The sequence below is a fragment of the Zootoca vivipara genome, chromosome 13 (genome assembly GCF_965207765.1).
Source record: "Zootoca vivipara chromosome 13, rZooViv2.hap1.1, whole genome shotgun sequence".
Taxonomy (NCBI): Eukaryota; Metazoa; Chordata; class Lepidosauria; order Squamata; family Lacertidae; genus Zootoca; species Zootoca vivipara.
The window spans coordinates 41259633-41285728 of NC_142596.1; the positions used below are offsets into that span (position 1 = coordinate 41259633).

Consider the following 26096-nt stretch of genomic DNA (forward strand, 5'->3'; position numbering starts at 1 on the left):
TAATATTGTCCTGCTTAGAAGACCAGGCCTGCTGTTTCTGACATTTTAAACACACTCTCTTTTCACTTCTGGAGACCAAAGGACACCAGAAAAATATTTTAAAATACTTTAATATGCTTTGATTTCCTGCAGGAAACAAATTGTGAAAGAGAAACCAAGTACATCTTGATGAGAAAGGCCATTACTAGACGACACTGGGATCCAAAGAGGTCACCAAGGGCTCAGCCCCATATAGTGGAATTTGCAGATCAGAATATCATGTCACACAGTACCAAAAACAGGTTTGCTATGGTGCTTGAGAAACATAATTCCAAAGCACTCTTGGCCATTAGATGCATGGTTCTTTGTATCCAGGGCCAATATTGCAAGCACAGTATTATGCAATGGAAGTGTGGGTTTGCTACAGAAGCTGCAGACCATCCCATCTCCCTTGGGCACAGACTGGTATGATATATGTAAATGAAAACACACTTGTCGCATCCACACATTACATTTCTGGGCATTCATGTAAAAATGTTTAATGGGGTTATCTTAAAAATGCAAATGAGAAGCAGTAGTTGGCCAATGAGAGTCAGGAGTTACACTTCTATGGTGGAATATACAATACACCTGACCAAAGCAAGCGTGTTTATTGTTAAATACACTGTATATAAACACTAAAGAAAGAAGAAAAACCCCAGCACTTAAAGACTGGGACAGTGTGATTTTTATCTACAATGTAATGCAATTTAAATAATCTACTTTCATAATCAAGGTTAAGCTTTCATTCAAAGCCCACTATTCATGCCTTTTCAAGAAAGGAAGAAAAAAGGAGAACCTGCACCAATGCCTTGTGCCTGCATACCGATACTTCTAAGAGAATATATAAGGCAGGCAATTGAAAGCAAGAAAGAAGCCAGTCAGGTCACCAAAGAGGACATAATAAAGCTGCAGAGTGAAAGACATAAAGAAGCATACACACACTAAGGCAGCAGAGGGGTTCAGAATTTGTTTTTTAAGTGTGTGGCACGGATGGACAAAGAAAAAGATAAGCTAAAAAACAAAATACCTTTACAGTCATAGCCCAGCTTCAGCAAGATCATTTGAAATAACTGCACTATGAGTGATGAAAAAGATGTTGTGGTATACTTGGCTGCTCGCAGAATCTGATTTGTGTAGAAAGGGAGGCCCCCTATTAAAAGAGCATCAGTAGCATGTTAGTTGCTTCCATTTCTCTACTGACTGACACAGTGAAAATACAAAGCTAACCCACGTAGGTGCAGTGTGGTTATTTCTTACTTGCCAAAATATGAGAAGTCACCCCATGGCAACAGTCATTTTTATCTTTCATTCATTCAAGCACATGGAGAATAAGTGGAGTTAAAAGGCAACAACCAAGTTACCAAAAAACACTGTTAAGTACCAGTCCATGTAACTAACAACTTCAGAAAAATATGTAGCACAATGTTTCCTGCATTTCTTGCTTTGCAAATTTACTAGCCAAAACGCTTAAGTTGGCAGATGAGCAAAACTTCAGCATTCAAAAAATGGCACGGAAAGAATGAACCGCTCTCAACACTAATTTCTATGGGATACATTCAGACAAGCAGAATGCAGAACTTCTCAGAAGCAAAAACTATCAATACTACTGAGAGATGTAATCCTATAGTTTCATAGAGGCTGTCACTAAGTAAAGAAACCCCAATGAGATGATGGATCATTCTGGAAAATAAGACAGAAGTAAAGAATGATGTGTTAGATACAGTTGCTCTGGGAAAGTAGTTCTGGAAATTGTGCACTTGAAAGTGAGAAACCAAAAGTTTCCTCCTTTTAATTCTTCCTCATTTAAGAATGTAACCATGCTCTAGTGCCTTCTACTTCAGATGCCTATTTGCACAGCTTATGGAGTTTTTCTGAACAAAAATGTGATCAGATGCCTTCCTCACAATGAAGATATGTAATGTGAGATTACCATACCCATGAGGGTTGGATAAACCTGTTCATCAAGAGAGCCTACCAAGTTCAGATGAAGCAACCAATTCCTACCATGCTGTTGTTTCTATGCTAGAAAATGCTTGGGTTTCTCTGTTTTCAATTAGAAAGAATGTCATGATCTTCGAAAAGAACTTCCATTGTGCCAGAAGCAGTCACAGATAGATTGCCATGGGAACGTTCTATTAAATCAAAAATTCCTCAACCTTTAGGACTATACTCCTAAACCAATGGAACTCAACACATTTTCCACACAGTAAGATTTCATTCATGCACCATTTCTCAACAGTGGCAAACCAACAGAATGAACACCAACATTACTTACTAGACTTGTGTTTTTGGCTTCGATCCCTGGAGTAAATTCTTGAGGATGGCATGCGAGCAGCCGAGTATGCTGTGAGGACCTCCTTCCGCTCAGAAAGCATGCTGCAGTCACTGCAGGTATACCCATTGCTCAGTGTTGTCTGGTTCTCAACTGTTGCTAAGTCACCATTGCCCTGAATCACTGTAGTATCTCCACCTGTTGAATGGCAATAAATAATCTAACAATCCAAATTCAGTGAATTGGGGAGAGAAGAAATTATAATGAAAAACACTGCCTGGTTACCTTTGAGATCGCCATCATCATCAAGACCTGAAAAGTAAAGGGATGCTTTGTTTAAATTCAAGGAGGTGCACTATTTCTAAGTCAAAGTTAACTGCTATACCAAAAGAAATTCTCCTGCTAATTCTAGAACAATAAACAAGAAGCATAGTGGAAACTTTACTATGTACAAGGGAATATCTTTTTTTATTTAGAACAACCATTTATGTTATCTACCAACAGGGTTACATTTCCAGGCGGAAATGTAAAGCAACAAAAACCTGTCTTTTATTACCCATGTTGCTACTGGGGAGGCTAGATAATTGGAAGCACACAATGTTTCTGTTGCTTGGTTACCATTTGCTCTAGCTGTAGCTCACCACATAGTAGTAAAACAAGGTGGTTAATGCCAAAATTAACACTAAAAAATGTGCTACTAGTAGTTAACACAGGTTTCTTCAACCTGAGGTAAGCGGAGGCCTACAACTAAGCTAGTTAAGTAGCATATGGCCTACAACTACGACGGCACCTTTCTCTGCTCACACAGGATCAAGATGTTCTCTGACAGTAGCACTGCTCATTTGGCGCCCAGTCCTGCACTCCTTACACCAGAGTAAGTGGGAAATTGGCCTGAGCAAGGTCAGACCTCAAGTCAGAAAGGATTATTAGGAAGGAGGGTGGAAAGTTTTATACAGATTATGTTCCTCATCTATCTCCCCAGTACAGTAGCCCCACAGATGCTCTTATATACAGACTTTCCAAATAAAAATAATTTCTCAAGGTGGACTAAGGCTTTTTTCTCCTTGAAGTCAATTTACAGTGACAAAGCCGCACCTTACTCCACTTGGAAACTGCTCTACAATTCTAGCAATCCCCACACAGCATGCCTCCTTGAGAAGAAACAGGATATAAGCTGCTTTAAGAGTCGTCTGTCCCTCTGTTTCCCCTTTCTCTAGTTTCTCAGGCACCTGGACATTAAAAAAGACATTAGTGGATCTTCCACAACTCTCCTAGTGTTTTACATTCAGACACTCTGTTTACCTTGCTATTTCAAGTAGAAAAGCAGCCGGTCTGCAATGCATATTCTATGTATTTTGAAATGTACTGCTATAAAAATACTTCCATCTCAAAGGTTTTTTTAAAATTTACAAAATCCCTGAACAATTTACAGATGGAAGCAAATCTAACACTGTAAGAATGATGAAGTCATCTTGAACGAAATCATATCAGTAACTAAACTGGTTTCATGTATGTCCAAAATTCAAATCGTAACATGGGGCATTGGCACTGGGGGACTGCAGGAATAAGTATAGATTAGCAGGCATTGCCTCCTCCACCCTCCCATCAAAAGTAGTGCCACCTGAGTGCAACTTTTCACAAGGGAAATCAATGACAGGGTTTATATCTGAAACACACACACTTTACAGGAACAAGTTTACTTTTCAATACAGAATCCACAATTCCTTGTTTAATCATGCGGGTTTTGTTGTAGACATATTCACAACTCTGAAGGTGATAGTAAGCCTTCATGCTCCACGCTCTGTGAAAGCGCATTCTCAAAATACTAAGTTGGACCCAGAGAGATCCTTTAAGTACAAATTCACTTGCATTTGGTCAGCAGGATTTAGAGCCATAGATCCACATAGGAAACTGCCCTATTAAGTTGAATTAGTGGTCCATCTTGCTCAATATTGTCTCTACAATGATTTATAGTAGGCCTCCAGGATTTATGACCAATCTTTTGCAGCCTTGCCTGGAGGTGCCAGGGACTGAACCTTGACTTTTTGCAAACAACAATGCATGTGTGTTGTTGAGCTATGGCCTCTCCCTCTGCTTTAATCACAAAACTGTTTCTGGAATTCTTCCTATATACATAAAGTTTTGAAATGTAGTACAACTGCTGCTATTTAAAAGACAGAATCCAAATCCTCCTTGGGCATCAAGGATCCTAGTTGTGCCACCTAACAGAACGTAGTAATGGCCTAGATGTGTAACCATTTCTTTCTTACTCTGCCTTATTGAGTATAATGCAGCTTGCCATTTGAACAAGAACTGACACCACAGATAACAGTATACATGCTAAATATACAGTATATGTATTGTAGTACATTATTACCTACCCCAGAAATGGTCAACAGCTGTCTGCTCCCGTATTGAAGACTCATCCAATATGGTTGACATTAAAGATCCATCACTTGCGTGGCTACTGAAACTACTGTGGCTAAAACTGGAAGAGCTGGGCACACTTTTTCTTGGGGTATGTCTTACAGAGCCAGACTGTTTCACCACACTTTTACGTTGCTTTACAAACCTTAAAGAAAAAGAAATGTCAAAGCATAAATGTGCAACATTCACCAACAGTTCAGGCATATTAAGAATCTGTAACACAAGGCAAAAGAAAGGGGCATAATAATCTAGCAGGTCTTCTGAAGCCATGTCAGTTTGGCTATAGCAACAAAAAAGGAAGCCGTTTTCCTTTCCTCTTAAACTAGGAAGATATCTGAAGGCAGCTCTGTATCAGGAAGTTTTTAACGTTTGACTTTTATTATGTTTTTATATGCGTTGGAAGCTACCCGGATTGGCTGGGGCAACCCAGCCAGATGGGTGGGGTATAAGTAATAATTCTGTGGTTGGGAAACATTACTCCAACGTTAAAACAGTCATAGAGCAGATAGTGGGTCAATTCAAATACACCAGTCTACGGTCTATGCTAACCACAGGGTCTATACAATGTGGAAACCCAGATTGTAATCTACACAATGAGGCAATGTAGGGTTTATTTCAGAGTTGCTTGCTGGTTTTTTTGTTTTCTTTCTGTTAAGAATTCCTAGCTTAGTTGAAATAACAGAGAAATTAGGACACCACAATCATGGCTTCACAAGGTGTCTGAACTGTGTCAATGTGTGAAAACTGAATTTCCAGGGTACTTTATGATAACAGTGTGGTGTAGTGGTTAAGAGTGGTAGAGTCGTAATCTGGGGAACTGGGTTCGCGTCTCCGCTCCTCCACATGCAGCTGCTGGTGACCTTGGGCTAGTCACACTTCTCTGAAGTCTCTCAGCCCCACTCACCTCACAGGGTGTCTGTTGTGGGAGAGGAGGGGAAAGGAGATTGTTAGCCGCTTTGAGACTCCTTCGGGTAGTGATAAAGTGGGATATCAAATCCAAACTCTTCTTCTTCCTGAGAACTGCTAACTTATAGCAGTTATGAGTAAAGAAGATCCCTCTTGTCACAAATTTTGTGGCATACACAGAAAAACACTTTCATTCTGCTTCCAAGCATCTTTGAAAGCATATTCATTGTGAAAATATCAAGCCAGCCCTTCCCAGAGTTCTAGATGACCCATGAGAGGAGGAGGCCAGTCTCTGACTTTGCAGAATAATCACAAGCAGTGACAAACACTGCTTCTGCTTCTCTTCAACTCTGGTATCTGGTGTGACATCACATTCTTTTTTCCAAAGGACTCAGGGGGGGGGGGAAGAGAGAAGGGTCACAACTATACATAATGGTTGCATACCAAAGCTGTTCCAAATTTGTGGATCTCTGTTCAAGCCAGCCCTGTTCTATAGACTATGCCGAAAAATATGCAGAAGTCCTTTTTTAAACCACTGATCCTAAACTTAGAAACAAGTCCAATTAAAATTAAATAGCTGTAGCTTCTAAATAAAGGAGTATAATCTAGGCAAAGTTAACCCTTTAAAAGTCCCACTTTTAATGCATGAAGTAAAAGTCTGCATGTCTCCCATTTTAAATCAATTGTACTTTTAATTTTTTGACTGACTATGCCAATTTTATTTTATTTTTAGCACTAGAAATGGTCACATCATAAACAAAACAATATGCACATATACATTCTGAATCCTCTGTTACTTTAATGGTATTTCCAAGAAACAAGGTCCATGAACTTATGATTAAATAAGCATCCTTTGGAATGCAGATTAATAGTGGGGTTTCTTGTAGGAAGCCCCACTGAGTTACATGTGACTTATGTTGTCCTACTTGGAAGCAACTCAGAAGGGACTACTTTAAAATAAAGATGCAGTAACAGGGTTTAAAGAGTGCCACTCACAAACCATTTCTTTGGGATTAACCCAATGAACAGTTCATACATTTTCTATGGGGGATAGGGTGGCTATGCAGGCAATGTGGAAGTGTGAAATGGTTCTTCCTTAAGTCCCACTGAGGTCAGAAGGAACTGTATTACATGCCATTTGCAGCTTTTGAGTTTTCTTAAGAAGCCAAGATTATCCATAATCCTAAAATGTTTTTCTTGTGAATATTACCTCCTTCCATCTAGTATCTAGCATGATCATATTTGTGATCAGCCAGAATCACTGATAGAATAAATGATTTAAATCATGGTCCACAGTAAGGGAGGGGTACACAAAAGATATTCCAGCTAATGCCTGAAAAAGGAACAAGATTAGAATAACCTGAATGATACTGCATAGCTTTCTCTGATGAGAACCTCCAATGAGAAACTCCCCCCATCCCCCCAAAAATGCAGTGTTAACCACACTGAGTGCACAATGCAAAACAAGACAAAATGATTACTAGAATTTCCAGTTACAGAGTTAATCAATCCATTTAAACAGTCCAGAAATGTAACCAGTCACTGGTCACCAGAAAAGCATCTCCTGTGGTTGACAGGTCTGAAAATAATGCAGCCATGTGGACTACATATATAGCTTGTCTTGAAGATCTACTTGCCTCTTTTATTTTAGCTGGGGACACAGAACACTGAGCTTACATTAATGCTGCACAGAATGACCAGCTACAAAGGAGGATCTTGCACAGAGGGGAGAAGTTTGGCAAGCGCAGCTTTTTAAAGATGTGAGAAAAGCTGCCCCACTCTTAAGATTATGCAACTATTAAAAGTATAGAAGAAGCTCCATCCTCAACTAGCCAGTACTTTGAGTTTCTCATACAAACCACATTCTCCATTTGCTGCTGCTACTTTAGTTGGACTCAAGAGTCACAAAAGCATGTGCTAAAAGGTTAGGGAAGAAAACCTAACTCAACTGGAGGCTACAATAGTAACGAGTACCATTTTTTTAACAAACATTCTTTTAAAGAAATTCTACAGTACAACAGAGGTATTTGCAAAACTGAAGCATCATCTTCAGTTCTCCAGGAGAAGATGCCTAAACTTTGGGAGGAGCAGTACTCCTCTTTTTGCCCACTGAAAACCTAAGGGAGAGTCAAAGTTTCACGCAAACCTTTTAAAGAAAAACTAGCAACTATCATGATTCCTAATGCAATACAGAAATGCAAAACAAAAATCACAGCATGCAGTTGAACCCCTTGAAGTTTAATAGAATGGAAGCAGTAAGAAGGTAACTTACATGAAGTACCTATTAAAAGAAATGCTTACTTAGTTGACTGGTCTGCAAATGCCTTTTTCCCGCCATAGGAGCCGCTGCCAACACCAAAGATGCCTTCATTGTGTGTATCCTCAGGTGTGTTATATGTTACAGCAGACAAACGTAAGCTGCGCCTTGACATTCTTGGGGAGTCAAACACAGGGTCCAGTTTGTGTTCAGTCTCAAAATCTAGAGCAGTTGATGAGTAGCTTGAACTATAAAGGAAAGACAGAAAAAGATTTTTGTATATCTGCTGAAGGCAGCAGGCAGCTTCTCAATAGAGATGAGGAGACAGGAGTATAATTAACTGCTGTTGAGCAATCCATACTGATTGCTGTTAATGCTTCCAAGTAAAAATCAAGGCACTCAAATCTTTGAATCTCTTTGGGCCTTGCTCATCTGAGAGAGTCCCCATTTCTCCTTGTGCAAACCCACCATTTTATTGAATATCATTGGGTTCAATGCTACTTCCCATCATGCAGAGAGATCAGAACATCGGAAAGGAACACCATCCTTTTCAAGGCTTTGAAATCTACCTCTTTCTTAATCTCAAGGGGGAAATGTGAGGCCCGCTTGCTTATGAAGACATTCAGGATGTGAGCTGTTGCAATAAAATAATCCATTTTAATCACTTGTTGTTCTACAGGATTGAACATTAAACAAAATAATATACAATTATTTACTTATTGCTATGGAGTGGGCGTGTATCTTTTTATCACTTTAATTTCTCATAGTAGCCTCAAAAGGTTTTAAATATTTTAAATGAATGAATAAAATATTCCAGTGCTTCAGGAAAATTAGTTCTGAAGCCTAGAGTAAAGGTGGGGAATCTCAGGCCTCTCTATTTGGCCCTCGTGACTCTCCCCAGGGTTGTAACTTCTCCCACAGACCATAACTTCATTGAGTGCTTTTGCTTTGCTGGAATGTGTCCTTGAAACTGTGATGATGCTTCTTGCTTGCCTGGGAGAACAGAGGTATGTATGTTTATATAAACCTCTAGTTTTTGCATGGGTGGACTGTAACTTCCTACACAAAGGAAAGGCTCACATCTCTTGTTCTGCCACTTTTGTTTCTGGCGCTGCCCACCATTGGTATGCACTTCCTGGAATGCTGCCCAGAAGAAAATGTGGCCTGCAGGTTCCAAAAAGTTTTTGTGTTTTTATCATCACTGTTAAAGTCTGAATTTGTCTGAGGGCTCAGTTTGGGTAGTTTCACTTGCTTTCAAATATGTCCTATCTTGAAGCCTAAAAGGCGTAGTAGCTTATTAAACATGGCCACCCATTCACCAGAAACTAAGTTTACAAGCAGGACTGTGATTCAAACTTTGGAGTAGACGAGGCAGGTGCTCTCCACAAAGGATCACCTATTGGTCCTCCCTATGTTACTTTCTTCCTGCACCACACAGCTTCACTTTTGCATGTAAAACATCATCCCATGTGTTTCCCTGCCCAGCACCTCTACTACCACTATCAAGTGGCAGGATACATTGAAGTCATCATAATGAAAGAGTGGGGGTGACTGACATGGTGACTCTCCCCATGATTGCAGTGCACTCTAGGTGGAGCCTCTACAGTACTTGCTCTGGAAACTGCAATTAGTGCAAAATGCTGCAGCAGTCACTGACAGAAGTGAGACCTCGTCAGCATATAACGCCTCTGCTCAGATATCTACATGGGCACCCAATTTGTTCAATTGGTATTACTGTTAGTACTTCAAGTCCATAACAGCTTGGGACCAGTTTAATTGTGGATTGCCTTACCCCATAAGTATCCATTCACTCCAATCTACAGAACTGGCACAGTTACAGGTGCCATACAATACTTGTTCCACACTTGTAAGAATCTGATCTTTTAGTGTGGCAGCACCACCTATTGATATCAGACAGGCATCTTTGCTGTACTCAGCACCCGCCTTTTGTTTAATTATTTTTTGATTGTTTTAAAATACCTGCTTTCATTTGTTAATTCTAATGCTTTTTTGGTAAACCACTTAGAGATTTTATTATTACAATCAAGCAATGTTGTGAACTAATAATAATAATAATTTTTAAATGGTGATACATTTTTCAAGGGCCAGGACCGTGCCTGCAGTAACAAGTGGTCGGTCCTTATATCCAGGGAGCTATGTTAGTCTGTTGTAGCAAAAACAAAGTTGTTAAATGCACCCATGAAAATGTAAGTTATTTTAGGGGAAACTAATCTAGAATTACATTTTTAAAAGCAAAACAGTGATCTGAAGAGACTCCCTTTTTATGGAGAAAAAATGTAATGCCACATTAAACCCAATGTCAGTGAAGTGGAACTAACACTGAAGAGAAAGCAGCCTTGAGCGTTGTGTGGTTAGTGATAGAGGGAGGAAAAAACAGAATTCTGTTGAGAATCTCATGGCTAAAAGTTATTAAACTGAAACTGTTGCAAGTATCTTCTGAGTTACGCCAATAAAATTCAGAGACAAAAATATGCACAGCTTCAGTTTTAAAAGCAGGAATGCCAGGAGACTGCAATCATAACAGGAGATTGGGTTCAATCATTTATGGGGAACAATGGGGTAGCTCAGCAGCAGAACATGTGCTTTGCAAACAAAATGTTTCAATCCTAATACGCATGTATGTCCAGGTAGGGCTGAGAAAGACCCTTGTCTGAAACCCTAGAGAGCTGCTGCCAATCAATGTGTATTACTGAGTCAGACCATTGGTCCACCTAACTTGGTATAAAGCAGCTTCCCAGGTTCCAAGATTTATACTCTGGTCTTTTAATTGCATATATGAACATATTTCTCCATTAATTCTGCAGTTTCACACATAGTAAAAAAATGCATAATAGTCTTCCCTTCCACTGGCATGGCAACATTCCAGCACATGGACAGAGGAGAGTCTAAATTATTTGCTAATCATTTTAAGATTGACCACCACAAAGAAGAATTATCTCCAGCTTGTCTAGAAATAATCAGGGGTCTGCAGGGATTGAGTGTGGAGTGCCACATTCAATCATGTGTGTCGAGTCCCTACCCCCACCCACTGTCTGAAGTGGGACAGCCCAGACACAGGTTTGCTGTCTGAGAGAGAACTAGGCCATGCACAGCAGCCCAAATCGTATTGGGCCTCAGATAGCTGGACCAGGGTTGCTTAAGATGTATTAAAAGCATGTTCTACGATAACTGACAGATGGGGAAGTTCAAGCCTAGGGGCCAAAAGCAGCCCTCCAGGTCTCTAGCTGGCCCTTGAAACTCTCCCCAGGCCCTGCTTCCAAGCCTGAGTGTTCTTTGAATGGGTCCTTGAACTCTGGTCATGCCTCTTGCTTGTCTGAATAAAGGACAGAGATGGATGCATGTAAAATTTACAGGATAACCAGCCTCATATAACCAGCATGCTTTAGTCTAATTAATGCATGAAGGGTTTAATACCATAGAGCAGGGGTAGGCAACCTAAGGCCCATGGGCCGGATGCGGCCCAATCGCCTTCTCAATCTGGCCTGCGAACAGTCTGGGAATCAGCATGTTTTTACATGTGTAGAATGTGCCCTTTTATTTAAAATGCATCTCTGGGTTATTTGTGGGGCATAGGAATTCATCCCCCCCCCCCAAAAAAAATAGTCCGGCCCACCACATGGTCTGAGGGATGGTGGACCGGCCCACGGCTGAAAAAGATTGCTGACCCCTGCTATAGAGTAAGCTGTCCTGCCAAGCTTAGCTATGTCACTTCCCCTTACCTTGGGCAGAAATAGGTAAACAACCCTTTGTTCCCTGCTTCCCAGTCTACTTGAGAACTCAGCATATGAGGAGGTCTGAGCTGGTTCCTCCAGCTCGGCTGCACTACTCTCACCAACCTCTAGTGTTCCTATACAAATACCGTATATTCTGGCGTATAAGACGACTGGGCATATAAGACGACCCCCAACTTTTCCAGTTAAAATACGGTATAAAGTCTGGGATTTACTCACCGTATAAGAAATACGACCTGGCATATAAGACGACCCTCGACTTTTGAGAAGATTTTCCTGGGTTAAAAAGTAGTCTTATATGCAGGAATATACAGCAGTTTAGTAATGTTTTACCGCTTCGTAACTAAGCTACTTTTTACTGCCTCTGCAACTTTCCTAACTGACGTATGGAAGAACACATTTATTATTACCCATAGATCTCAGGGCAGGTTCTTGAGACCTTTGGTGAGTTTGTAAGTAAACCATTTTAACTTACCAAATGTGTGTTCTATGCTGGGAAACTTCGGAAGGAACTTTTAAATGGGACAGTTTTGGAACTCACCCAGAATAGTTTTACATCCTACATTTTCACACTTTATTTGCCTCATATTTTGTGAATTTATATCTGCTGGTGTTCTCTCACCAGAGTACTTGACCCAAATTTGAATCTTGGCATCCAGGAATTCTCTTCTTTTTATATCTATTTTTCTTGAACCAATAACATTTATATTCATTCTTCCTCCCACTTTTGCCTCTGGCCTCACCCATCACAGGCATGTGGCCCTCAGAAGGTTGCCCAAAATGGAATATGGTTTTTGGGCTGCAAAAGATTCCTTGTTGCTGCTGCAACTTCATTTAGTACCTGGCAGCTCACAATTTTGCTTTTTAAAGGAGTGAAGGCAATAGTCTAATTAAACATTCCCCACAAGCTACTATTCACACTTGTTATTTTACAGCTGTTTTTATTCTACTTCTGCAAGTGATGGACTACAGGCACACTATTCAAATGAAGTACCAGGCGCTACAGACAGCTGCCACTAGCCCCAATTTGTTTTCACTTGGCAAACACACATATTTGTTTAATAGCATATTTGTGAGCGCTGCTCACAAATGCAGATTGTTTTTCAGGTCTTATTACTCTAGTAACAGCATAAATGGTGTCCTACAAACAAGAAAATTGCTCAAACATTAACAGTGCAAGAAAAACAACTGTCAGTTGTACATTTCAGAGATGGCAATAAGTCCGCAAAAGTAGCAAGCCCCATCTACTTCTCACAAATGCTATGTTGGTGGCACAGTGAAGGTTAGAAATGGGGAAGGATACAACCCCTTTCCAGGTAAAGCAAACTTCTTACCTGGTAGCCTGGAGGTAACCAAACAAGTACGGTAGCTATTTACAAGGCTAGTATGAGAAAAAGAGCTACCGAATACACCAGTTTATAAGCTCCACATATTTTTCATTGTGACTTACTCGTGGCATAACCATTATTCAGTAATACTCAAGCTTGATCTACTACAGTATTTCCCTTTTTCATCTAGGTCTAGGCAACCTGACAAATCTCTGACAATACTATCTTCCTAACAGTTACCCCTGCCCATATTAATACTGCAGGATCAGAAACATGTAACATTAAAAGTTAAAAGTTTATTGCAAAACTTAGCAAAAAAAATACAAGTAATAGTGAATTTATACCTTTGTACAAAAATTACAAGTAATAGTGAATTTATACCTTTGTACTTACTTTGCAAAACTGACAAGGATTCCTCATTGCAGTATGGAACTATATTAAGTTATCCACACACACACACACACACCCTGCCATGTAATACCCCCCACCCTGCATTTGCAAGCTAAAACAATGGTATTTGGGTGTGGTTCCCAAATACTTTATTTACAGCTACCGCCAAATCCTGAGTCACTGTCTTAGTCACCAGTGGTGCTGGATTAGAATCCACTCTAAAAACCTAAAACCAAACTGCTACATGCATCTATAAACAGGAAAGTCAGTGAGATTTATGATCAAATGCCAGGTTTCTTCCCTTTATTTAAATCTTGCCACGAAACCACAACATACAAAGAAACCAGGTTCTATAGAAGGCAGCTTCTCTATAAGGAAAAAGATTCTCACCTGAGTGCATAAGTATAGCCAGTGTTCTCTGGCACACATTGGGGAGGGGTATACGTGTGAAGACGTGAAAAATCCATGGTCACTGTTTCAAACCATACTGCAAAAAGTTGAAAACACAGTGCTATATAACAGTTTAAAAGACAGAAAAAAGAGCTCTTGCTTGGTTCAGCCGGTACTTTAGAATACTGCAAATAATGCTTTGGCAGAGGAGGAAAAAAAGCCACTTGTATCAGAAGTAGTGTGCGTTTTGAAAGTGGCTGCTAATGTTAGATATCCCTTATCAAAAGTCACATGAACCCTAAGCACTTCCTCTTCTGGACAGCTTTTTCAAAAGTCGTAGGCATGCTCTGTTCTGTTTACAAATGGTGTAATAAAAAGCTAAACCCTGTCCATACCTACAGTGCTGCTTAGTATAGGCCTACTTGAATATACAGTACTATTATACTACTGTAATATACTTAGTATATGTACTATTAAACTGCACTTTGCTGAAAAAAGCCAAGAGTTTACAATATCTGAAATAGTATTTTTTTTCCATTGATACTAAACTAAAGGTTTTCTAGGTATTGAGAACTGCACCAATCAAAACAGTTAAGTGAACAAAAAGTGATGTGTTTCATGTAACAACACATTTTTCTTTTAACATTTCATTTGTGCCACTGGAATGGAAAGAGGGAGTCTGGCTCGGCTTGTGCTTTGAAAGAGACAACCCTGTTTAGCTGAGATTGATTCAACTAATCACCGAAGAGAGCAAAGGCGCTTATGTACACACCCTAAAGGCTGATCCAAAATGCAATCACAAATCTAGTGCTAGATCTGTATTCCCAGAACTTGTTTTAGCTCAGGCATTTTAAGGGAGTCACTTTGAAATGTTTAGACTGTGATCTAAAGAGCCACACAGCTAGTTTTGCTCATCCAAAGGGCCTTTGGGTATGTGTTTTTCAAGAAGCAGTCCTAAATGCAAGCTACTTTTAAAACTAAGCATTAGCAAAGTATTTTTGTATGGTTTGGAGTGCAGAAAAAAATCCCACACAGCACATTGAAGGTCTTGGATGGGCCTGCAGTAGCTCTTTGGATTCCAGTCTTATTCAAAGCATTCTTAATCCCATGCTTCAGCAGAAAATGTTTTCAGAGTACCGGTAGTTTCCAGATCAACTAAAAAAAGAAAGAAAAACTCCAGCCTTGCCTTCAGGGTTATAGTGTAAAAGACTAAAGGAAAAAGAAATGGGTAGGGAGGAGAGGGAAAGCTAACTCAGGGACAATTTCTTAAAGTTACAATTTTTATAGAGGCCAGTTGGGGTGGAAACAGTCCAACAGTGGCCTGATGGAATAATGGAAGGAGGAATGATGGAATGAGGAATGATGAAATGGGGAAACCCAGCCAGATGGGCAAGGTATAAATAATAAATTATTATTAAAATTATTATAATGACCCTTGCTAAGTGACAGGCGATGATGATGAAGAGCCAAAAGCAACCGGTCTCTCAGCAGAGCCGATGGAACAGCCCTGCTTCCCTTCTTTAATTCTGCTGCAGCCTAAAAGCAGGATTTTTGAGTTTTCAGTCTTTTACAATGAGTATAAAAACTGAATAGATATTAGCTGAAGGGCTACTAGACTGAAACTGAAGCAAACACTAAAATTTTAAACAAAACCACAATTTAAGGTTGCAAAATGCCTAGATTTATGGAGCAGTTCAAGTAACAGAAGCATGAAGAAATGTTCTTTCATAAGAACACAACACAAAACATTGAGCAATATTAGCTGTAAAGGCTGATATTTTTAGACTTACTGGACAAAAAGATGCCTTCAAAGTTGATATAAACTAATTTACCCTGTTTTAAGATCACATCAGGCACACAAACACTGTTCATCTGTGTTATGTGCATGTTAGACACAAACCAGGGATTCTATTCAGAGTGTTTACGTCAGGGTACCCAAACTAAGGCCCAGGGGCCGGATGCGGCCCAATCGCCTTCTAAATCCGGCCCGCGGACGGGCCGGGAATCAGCATGTTTTTACATGAGTAGAATGTGTCCTTTTATTTAAAATGCATCTCTGGGTTATTTGTGGGGCATAGGAATTCATATATTTTTTTCAAAATATAGTCCGGCCCCCCACAAGGTCTGAGGGACAGTGGAAAAGTTTGCTGCTGAAAAGGTTTGCTGACCCTACGTCATGCTAAGTGTCAGCAATCATCCTCAGTACAGGACTAGGGGGAGGGGGAGGAAGAACATACAAGAACCAAAGCCAACCCACCTCTTCCATGATGAGCCTTCAGAGGAAGTGAGGTGCTGCCCTCAAAGGGTTGTATCCAATGCTAGTCCTACCAAGAGCAGACCCTCAGAAATTCACGAGCATGACTAACATAGTCCCATTCACTTAAAAAGGTCAATGTTGAGTATGAAGTATTCGGCTAAAACTTATAGTGACTAAGACTTAAGAATGACAAAATGCTGCTTTGAACAAAAGGAGGACACTAGTCAACACAAGATTCCGGTTATTAAAACTAGATGAAATCCAGTGCTTGCTTTTAATATAATAGTAAGACAAGTTACTCATGCAGGGTCAGGTTCTCAGAACAGTTTTGATCTGTCCTGTACCAATGTGCTAAAACAGTCAACTACCGTTATGTGCATGGTCACGCACAGTGCCAAACCTGGAAGCAATGTGAAAACATCATAAGGATGTCACTGAAACATCACTAAACCGGGGGGGGGGGGCAGGGTGTTTGCAGGCTTTTTCAATGGGTTTTCTGATTTCACACAAGCGCAATGACCCAACACACAAGCCCTGTGCAAAGAGGGATTTGCCTATATTTTTTAAAAAGAATATTATTTTGCATAGAGTGGGTGGGGAAACCCAGCCAGATGGGCAAGGTATAAATAAAATATCATTATTAATTATTATTATTATTATTATTATTATTATTATTATTATTATTATAGCAGCTATAATTTGGCCTTGAAGACAAAGGGGTTTATTAGGAAATGTTCACTCCATTTGTGAAGTGAGCACCTCATATATGCACCTCTGTACTTGCTGTTCTGAGGGAGACAAGACAGGCTGTGGCCAAACACAGGAAGGGAAAAGGCTTCAGTCCAGAATTAGCATTAACACATCCACAGCTCAGTAGTGTGGAGCTGGAATGGTAAGGCGGTTCTACCAGACAAGCACATTCAGAACACATGCAGCACACGTGAATGTGTCCGGATTGCAATGCCTTGACGACAAAATTAATTAGCTGTAATTTGCTTCAAAACCCAGAGGAGGATGTTGATGCTCAGAAACACTCCAAACACCTGACCAACAGAGAACACAGAGTACGTAGGTTGGGGAACTCGTTTATAAAAGGTCTATGACAAAGTACAGAAAGTTAATGACCTTGCAGCTAATTTTAACATTTGTGCAATCCTCACATCCTGTGTGATGACCATCATTCTTAAAAGAAAAAGTCCCACATTTACCTGATTATGGTCTTTCCTACTTCTGCAGAAATTTGGATGTTTTAGAGCAAAAAGGTTGTGTGTTCCAATATATGAACTGAGGGCAGTGCATTTGCTTTATCAAGATATACTTTCTTCATGTTTTTACAGTGCTGTTCTGTACCCACCAGAGAGGGCACAGTGATGTTTTCACCCTATGTGCATTACCTGATTTATTTACTTGCACCCACAACCCCACAAAACTCCTATTCAATGAAGTTGTCATCTCACATGCACAACAGAGATCTCAGATCTACACATCTCTGCTTAACTGCAGCTGACATTTACAAATCAGATGGAAGCTGGTTTGAGAGATAATGGATCAAACAGCAGTATCTCCCAGGAAACTACAGGATGCATATGGATTGCAGCTAACATCGTATGTACACAGCTTCAAATATCAGCAGAGGGAGTGCACTGGAGCTGGAGTAAACAGGAATATGTACACAGTCTCAGAAAAGAGTTTTATCCCAGACCATGAGTGTACTGCATTTATACATGCAATTTCTAAAACTACAGGTGTGTGCTCTATTTTATACATCCAACTGTTTTATATATGTTTTTTCTGTAATGTGAAATCATTTTGAGATGGCTCATAGGAAACTATTCATAAATAAATAAATAAATAAATAAATAAATAATTAAATAAATAATGTCTAATAATCACTAAATTAGCACAGTTACTATTAAGTTTAATTTGCAAGATAATTATAAGTTGAAATCAGGTTATAATTCGGGTTTCAACCATAGGTTTCAGGGGTGTCTAAGGTTAGAGGTACCTATTGCAATGCTGGCTCAGATGCAATGTGAAACAACAGTTTCATGGAAAAGAAGAGGGAATAATAAGGGAGGGGTGTGTAAGAGAATGGGATGCTCCCAATTGCCTGACTGGCTTGGCAACTGGGCGATGCACTGTCTGAACTGGACCAGTGTAATTATTTGTATAGAACTGCAAAGCAGGGTACCCAACTAGATACTGGAAACAATTGAGAAACCTGGCTGCCTACAGTTCCCCCTGGGCCCAAACACAGACTAAGAGACACTGTTATTTAGCAAGCAGCATTGCATCAACAAATCTAATTTTGACCTGGCTGCTCAAACAGCTGTCGTCACCCTCCTGAAACCCCACATATGAAACCTTAGATTGCCAGGGGAAGATCTTTAACAGGCACAAACACAAGCTACAAGTGAGCTGTGACTTGTGTACTACAGGAACTGGACACATAGCTATTATTTGCATACATCCCCCTTTACTCAAGTTGGAGATGAGCTATTTAATCATTAAGATTCCTTTCCTACACAAGGCATTTGGCAACTTTCCAAGAACTAAAACTAAATATATTTTGCTCCTTCTTCAGACTATTCTGTATAGCTACAATCACAGCGAGAACTAACAGCAAGGTTATTGGAAACTCCCACTTACAGCTAGTATTGTCTTCAGCCTTCTGTTGCAAAAAACACAAGTGCATACCCTGAAAATGCAATCTAGTTAATTGAAAATGCAATCTAGTTAATTAATAGTTCTGCGGAAAGGTCAGGTTTCTAGAAAAAGCAGGCACTGATCCTTGGAGGAGCAGAATGACCCTCAGACTCATAAACAAGAGAAAGGACATTTGAAGATCTACAAATATGTCAACACAAAGAACTTGGTTATTGCCAAAGTTTCTCTTTGGGAGAAGTGGATTCGGGCAAAATGAGTGGGGCAACATATTTTTTTTACATGGAAAGCCCAACAAATTCATATGGAAAGTCAAATAAATGTTAGCTATGAAGGATGAGTTAGTATGGAGCACAACCTTGTCTTCTTGAAAATAAATACACTCATTTTCTATGACCAACAATGCTCTTGTGACCCCCCAATTCATGGGGCAAATAAGCAATTTTCCAGGTAAGCACTCAACTAGGTTCAGAAGGAGGGCCAGTAAGAGCTTTCAGGACTAAGGAATGGTTGCAAGTGTGGCACCTGTGAATAGAGAGAGATTAGATAATGGACTTACCCCTTAATTATTTTTTTATGTGAGATGGTGGGATAAGAATGAAATGTAGGTGTTGGCTGTTTTAATCTCTTATGCTGTTAACTGTACAGTGGTACCTCATGTTGCGTACGGGATCCGTTCGGGACTCCGTACGCAACATGAGCAGTATGCAACATGAAGCGTCGCTTCTGTGCATGATGTCATTCGCCGCGTCTGCACATGCGCGAACCGCCGAACCCGGAAATAACCCGTTCCGGTACTTTTGGGTTTGGCACATACGTATCCCATGTCGTACGCAACCCGCAGCATTCGTAACAAGAGGTATGACTGTAATTATTTTTAAACTGTTTTTAAACTGTTTTTATTATTTAAATTTTAATATTTCTTATAAACTGTTTGGAGATTTTAATAATATATACATTTTGTTCAGAAGCTACCCAAAAATATTATGAAGCATTGCCATCTGTCTCTTAAGAGTAATGATTGCTGAGCTCTTGGTCAGCCTGTTGGAGAAAGGCTAAGATGTCCTGACCAGAGGCAGAAATGGAATGGAGTGTTTCTCTCTTGGGATCTGTGGATGGCTTTCCATGTTATTTCATAAGTCTGAGAAGCAGAGAATCTGCAGGAGGTCAGAATAGTGTTAATTGTTTTCCTCACAATCCCAATCTTGACAGCACTGCTGTTCAGTTTTGAAGCATAAAAGCAGGACTGATCTCAAAGGGATGGTAGATTGGACTCTGTGAGAGAAGACTCAGTGAGATCAGGAAGGGTTAAGGGCCCAGAATCTCACATTCTATTAAGTCTGCGAATCTTGGTCAGCCATGCAGAATATTTCAGATTTCCATGTGGAAGAACTGTGTCTTGCATAGGACCTTCCCTAATGGTAGAGAGACAGAAAGGTATATAGGAGGCCTAGTAGCCACTGTAGGAAAAGTGAATCTACCACTTAATATCCCTATTCTTGGAATTTGGAGAAACAGCGTGCCATTTTGGGGTTCCTTTGGACATGAATAATATATTGACAATTAAAAGGCCAAATTAAAAGTTATTTAATGAGTTCTAGATGATACAGTCCTTGCTGAAACCAAAAGAAATTCATAGATGAGTCCACCATAAATTTCAGCTGCCCAGCCCAAAATAGCTGATCCACTCAAAATAACTTCTAAGTGTAGAGCCTGGGTCCAAGAATGGGAGCTCACGCCGAAATAATTGGCAGTGGTGGCTTTAATGGAAGTGGAATGGTCTCCCTTAGGAGGTTGCGGACTCTCTTTCCTTGGAGGTTTTAAAGCAGAGGTTGGATGGTCATCTGTCCTGGTTGCTTTAGTTGAGATTCTTGCATTGCTGGGGTTGGACTAGATGACCCTTGGGATCCCTTCCAACTCTACAATTCTATGATTCTATGTAAGCATCTGGATCAAATCTATCATAAGCCAGCACCATTCTTCCTATCAGGGATTCATCTTGAATTCTGCTTTTTCTGGGGAATCGCTGGCATGGGCATTAATGCAGCCACAAGGCCACCCACTGAGAGGACAGTGCACCTATCCATCACTTCTATGGAAGAGGATAAAACGTTTTGTGATAGGTTTGGAAGCCGCAGCATCTTGTCCTCCCTTTTCTGAGCCTGTGGTCAAACAGGTGTGGAGTACGAGGCTATGAAGTTATAGAAGCCTTAAGAGTGATGTGTGAGGTGCTGCACTCTTCCCTCCCTTTCTGTCAGAGGGAAGATAGGCTGAAATGTCTGAAGAAATGAGCAAGGAGGCCTCCAAACCCACATCTCTGTAGAAAAACTGAATAAGCACAGGAACCTCCTGCACAGAAGGGATATCAAAATTGCTGTCCCTGCCTTGGACCAGAGAAGGGCTTAAGCCAGCCCAGCTTGCTCTGCTGTCCTGTGACACTCCGCAGAGTGCAGAGAAAAATATTATAAATTCAAATGATCCAAGAAACATCTCAAAAAAATGTGGCCTACTCCTACATTATTGCATAGGAGACAGAGGTCCTGTTCGTGCCTCCAGTACCACATTTACTCAATGTATAGAGAGGAGACAAAACAATGAAAGCCAGTGTGGCATAATGGTTAGAGTGCTGGCCTCTGACCTGGGAGACCATAGTTTGAATCCCCACTCAGCCATGAAGATCACTGGGTGGTGACCTTGGACCAGTTACTATCGCCTAGCTTAATGTACCTCACAGGATTGTTGTGAGGATGAAATGGATGAGAACATGACTACTGTATAGAGCAATAGCTTCATCACTCAAGTAAAAATAGCCACATTTTAAAAATTGGGGTGGGGGGGGGTGGGGTGGTCTGCTGCTCACAATGATTCCAGTGTGTCTCTCTGTACTCAACAATCTTATTGACAGAAGTCCATGGCTCAGGAGAAAACTATACAAATTGCAACAGGCTTCAAACTTTCACTTTTGTTTTTGAATAAGGTTCAAACATAAGACTTGGGGGGGGGCGGGGATCTCCACTCTTATTCTTCTTAACAGGCCTGGATGGTGGGATGGTAGTAATCAGAAGTACAAAAAGTGGTACCTGATCATAGCTGCCAAGTTATCCCTTTTTTACAGGGATTTTCCCTTATGCTGAATAGGCTTCCTCACGAGAAAAGGGAAAACTTGGCAGCTATGTACCTGATGTGTTCTGTTTAAGTAAGTTGTTGATGCAACTCACGTGCTACATTTCAAAGTTGCTATTATTCTTTTTAACAAATTCAGAACCATGGACATCAGTTTCCTTTTGCTGCTCAATTCACAGGTTGTGATAAAGAATATGAATACATTCCACTCTAGTTTCACTTTTGATAGAAAAGGGATTGAAGGAGTAGGATATTAGATGTTCACATAAAACAGGCATCTTTTAGAACTACTGGAACATATCTCTTATAAGAATACACTAGCAGCAATAATACATAAGGCAATAATTGTAAATAAAATGGGCCTTCATTTTAGAATTAAAAGGATATTACTGATCAAACAATAAACAAACATCCATAGTGCTAGTTTAAAAACCAAGACCTGCTATTCTAAAGCATTTTAAAAACAATATGGTTACTTATGAGCTATAATATGCTAACTATGTGTATTCCAAATGCCTCCTCAAAACAAACTGAGCTACGAACTCTCTTTTCAGTGCAGTACATTAAATTATGGTTAATGTAGGCAATAACAAATAGCTTGCACCTTCAAATTTTAAGAACTTTGCTGCTGCTGTCTCAACCGTTTACAAGCTAATCTAACTATAGTATTTCATTTTAGTCACTGAAAGATCGTTTCCAAAAATCTGAGTTATCTTACAGGGAATATCTAACATTTTGCAGCCTCTTTCACGTACCTCCCCACATTTAAATTTAAAAAGAACAGGCTGAAAAGCAAAGAGTTTCAAGCAAAAGTAAATACAAGATTTAGGGCAAAAGACAGTGTTTCAGAAAGATGTATCAATCACATGTTAAAAAGACACAGGTATTTTGACATACAAATCTGATCATCTATAATATATTATATTGCATTTGGTGCAAGCTTTGACTGTAATATTACTTAGACTGTGGCTGTCAAAGGGGAGCACGTATTACACCACTGTAAATATTTTTTAAAGAATTATTCTGAACTTAAGAGGAACATTCATAGCTAAATTGCAGTTAACAGAACATGGAATTTATAAAAATACTGAGCATTTTCTACATGCTTCAGATAACAGGAGTGTTTTCACTTTACAAGCTAGTAACCCTGAAAAACAGCAATGATTGAAAAATCCAACTCAACTATTGTTCTATACAATAACTCAGATCCCAAATTTCTAAGAAACAAATTGCAAACCAAGGTTCGCTAAAGCAGAACAAGCTAGCAACTTGGTGCTTTGGCACAGCTAAAAACAAACTCAAGTTGCCAAGTTACACTCCAGATCTAATATCAGACCGACACAACAGATCAGAAAACAGCAGCAGAGGTACACATTCAAACCTGGATCTTTTCAAAATGCATCATTCATCCCACAGAGAAAGAAGTAAGAACGCTTTAATTCAGCATTGTGTTCCAGGATGGGGCGATCTCCTGCCCAATAACTCAAAAGAAGTTTGAGAGTTGACAGCGCATTCTTTCTGTTCCACACTGCAGAATCCCAAAATGGCTTCCCAGCGTCAACAAAGCCTGAAGGATCAGACGAATCTAATCCAGCCTCTTAAAGCTTCCATTGTCACTCAGAGGCACACTTTGAATTTATTGGACAAAGCTACTTCAGCCAGCCCACAATATTTAACCACTTAATTTCCTTCAAGGATGTACATACTGAAAACCTTTCCACAGTGTTTTATTTATAGTTACAGGTTTCCATGGCACTTTCATTCTCACCTTTAATCAGCTCTTTAGCAATACTGCACAGAAGATTCCCACCCCCCAACATGCTTTTGTTGTTTTCCTAGGCAACCTGCAATGTTCTGTTTCCACAACATGCTTCTATTTAGCAAAAGGAAGGCAGGGAGGGGGCGGGATCAGGCTCTTCCCTGCTTTTTAAAAATACACTCTGGAGACCTATGAGCAAGAACTCCATTAAACCTGTGCTAGCAAAATTGATACTTTAATAAAAATAATTGCAAGGAGGCAAGTGCCGTTATTCAAATGCTAAACAATGTTCTTATGAGGGAGAAAAAACCTTTACCTATGTAAATTATCTGACAGCTCTAGCACTTTCATCATAAGCAAAGCAAAATTTGGATGTCAGAAGCATTTTCCTTATTCTTTGGAACAACTTAACTTAAAAACCTTTTCCTACCTCAACAAGAGCTGGCCTTAGAGGAAATATAAAATGCCCCACATCATGCAAGGCTAGAGCTTTTGAAATCTGGCAAAATTCATCCCACCTAGCACTGTCAGGAGCCTTCAACTCCATCTTAGAGATTGTCAGCTTTCACAGTGCTTAGGTATGCAGCTCCCCACTCCCCTCTCTGCCTCTCATTGCTGCCACCTGTTGCTCACCTACATGCATGCCATACCTAATCTAAAGGGTGGCAGTACTCCCCCCCCACTATTGCTACAGTGATCCCTTGCTCTTCCCTCCCTCCCTCAAGGTTCCCATAACCTTGTCAAAGGAAGCCTCTCTGAAAGCCTCCCTCCCTCAGTTCAACAGATAAAACCAAAACTGGCAGCTCATCCAATGGCAATATTCATGCTCATTCTTAACCCTGACACACAGAAGCAGTTGTCTGGGGCTGCATAAAACCCATGACATTCTTTGAATATGCAGGATGCACTCTAGTGAACCCCCCAGGACTAATCAATACTCAAATAGGGCACAAGGTTTGGTGCACTCAACTGACAGGATGGTGCAGCCAATGCACACCAGGTAAAGGTAAAGGGACCCCTGACCATTAGGTCCAGTCGTGACCGACTCTGGGGTTGCGCGCTCATCTCGCATTATTGGCCGAGGGAGCCGGCGTATAGCTTCCAGGTCATGTGGCCAGCATGACAAAGCCGCTTCTGGCAAACCAGAGCAACACATGGAAACGCCGTTTACCTTCCCGCTGTAGCGGTTCCTATTTATCTACTTGCATTTTGACGTGCTTTCGAACTGCTAGGTTGGCAGGAGCTGGGACCAAGCAACGGGAGCTCACTCCGTCACAGGGATTCGAACCACCGACCTTCTGATCAGCAAGCCCTAGGCTCAGTGGTTTAACCCACTGCACCACCTGGGTCCCTTAATGCACACCAGAGGAGGGGCTAAAGAGAGGCTTGGCCCTCCCCTGATTATATTACATGCCTCCTCAGCATTAGGCATATAAAAAATACCAGGAGCAGTTGTTTAAAGCTTTCCAGCATCAGCTAGCCCACCAAAAAACCCAAGTACTTTGTGGTGTGCTCTGTGCTCTAGCCACACAGTCATTTCAGAGAGGGTGCCACCCAAGTTTGTTGGGCTCACCTCACCAAATCATCATTAGCACATGTGAATTAGAAGTAGACATCTAATACTCCCCTACAGCTGCAGGTTTCTGGGAAAGATTGGCAGCACCAAGTAAAATATCTTTCATGTAAGCTACTAAATCTATTATTTTGTAGTACATGATAATGAGGTGATTATAGTAAACCAGTTCAATGAGTTCTTCAATAAATCAACTTGGAAAACAGAATAATAGGAGTGAGTTTATGAGTAGTGCCATATCTATGTCATATAGCGGGGTCAGCAAAGTTTTTCAGCAGGGGGCCAGTCCACTGTCCCTCAGACTTTGTGGGGGGGGCGGACTATATTTTGAACAAAATATATGAACGAATTCCTATGCCCCACAAATATCCCAGAGATGCATTTTAAATAAAAGGAGACATTCTACTCATGTAAAAACATGCTGATTCCCGGACCATCCGCGGGCCGGATTTAGAAGGTGATTGGGTCGCATCTCGCCCCCGGGCCCTAGTTTGGGGACCCCTGTCATATAGCAATATACAGGTGAAACTCAGTTCATTTATTTCAGTAATTCAACTTAAAAGGTGAAACCAATATAGGAGAGAGACTCATGACATGCAAAGCGAGATATGTCAAGCCTTTATTTGTTGTAATTGTGATGATTATGGCATACAGCTGAAGAAAACCCCAAATTCACAACCTCAGATAATTAGAATATTAAATGAAATCAATAAAACAAGGATTGCAAATAGAACAATATTGGCCCTCTGAAAAGTAGACGCATGCATATGTACTCAGTACTTGGTTTGGGCCCCTTTTTGCAGCAATTGCTGCCTCATTGCGGCGTGGCATGGATGCTATCAGCCTGTGGCACTGCTGAGGTGTTATGGAAGACCATTATGCTTCAATAGCAGCCTTCATCTCTTCTGCATTGCTCGGTCTCATGTCTCTCATCTTTCTCTTGGCAAAGCCCCATAGATTCTCTATGGGGTTCAGGT

The 26096-nt window shown here is 40.4% G+C and overlaps 1 protein-coding gene across 12 annotated transcripts in view; it reads right to left on the reverse strand.

The window, feature by feature from the left end:
• Positions 1-26096, reverse strand: part of SUN1 (Sad1 and UNC84 domain containing 1) — a 54627-nt gene that overhangs the window by 22279 nt on the left and 6252 nt on the right. For 2 of the 12 annotated variants that reach the window (XM_035132246.3, XM_035132245.3), the window contains exons 1-7: positions 23169-23387; positions 13744-13840; positions 7928-8131; positions 4675-4865; positions 2579-2605; positions 2297-2491; positions 1049-1171 (exon numbers count right to left, since the gene is read on the reverse strand). In XM_035132246.3, the coding sequence (XP_034988137.3) occupies positions 1049-1171; positions 2297-2491; positions 2579-2605; positions 4675-4865; positions 7928-8131; positions 13744-13820 (817 nt within the window). In that variant the 5' untranslated portion in view covers positions 13821-13840; positions 23169-23387. Of the gene's footprint in view, positions 1-1048; positions 1172-2296; positions 2492-2578; positions 2606-4674; positions 4866-7927; positions 8132-13356; positions 13517-13743; positions 13841-23168; positions 23407-23976; positions 24119-26096 lie in introns of those variants that run through there. The other 10 variants (XM_035132248.3, XM_088657062.1, XM_035132247.3 and 7 more) reach the window with 9 other exon arrangements.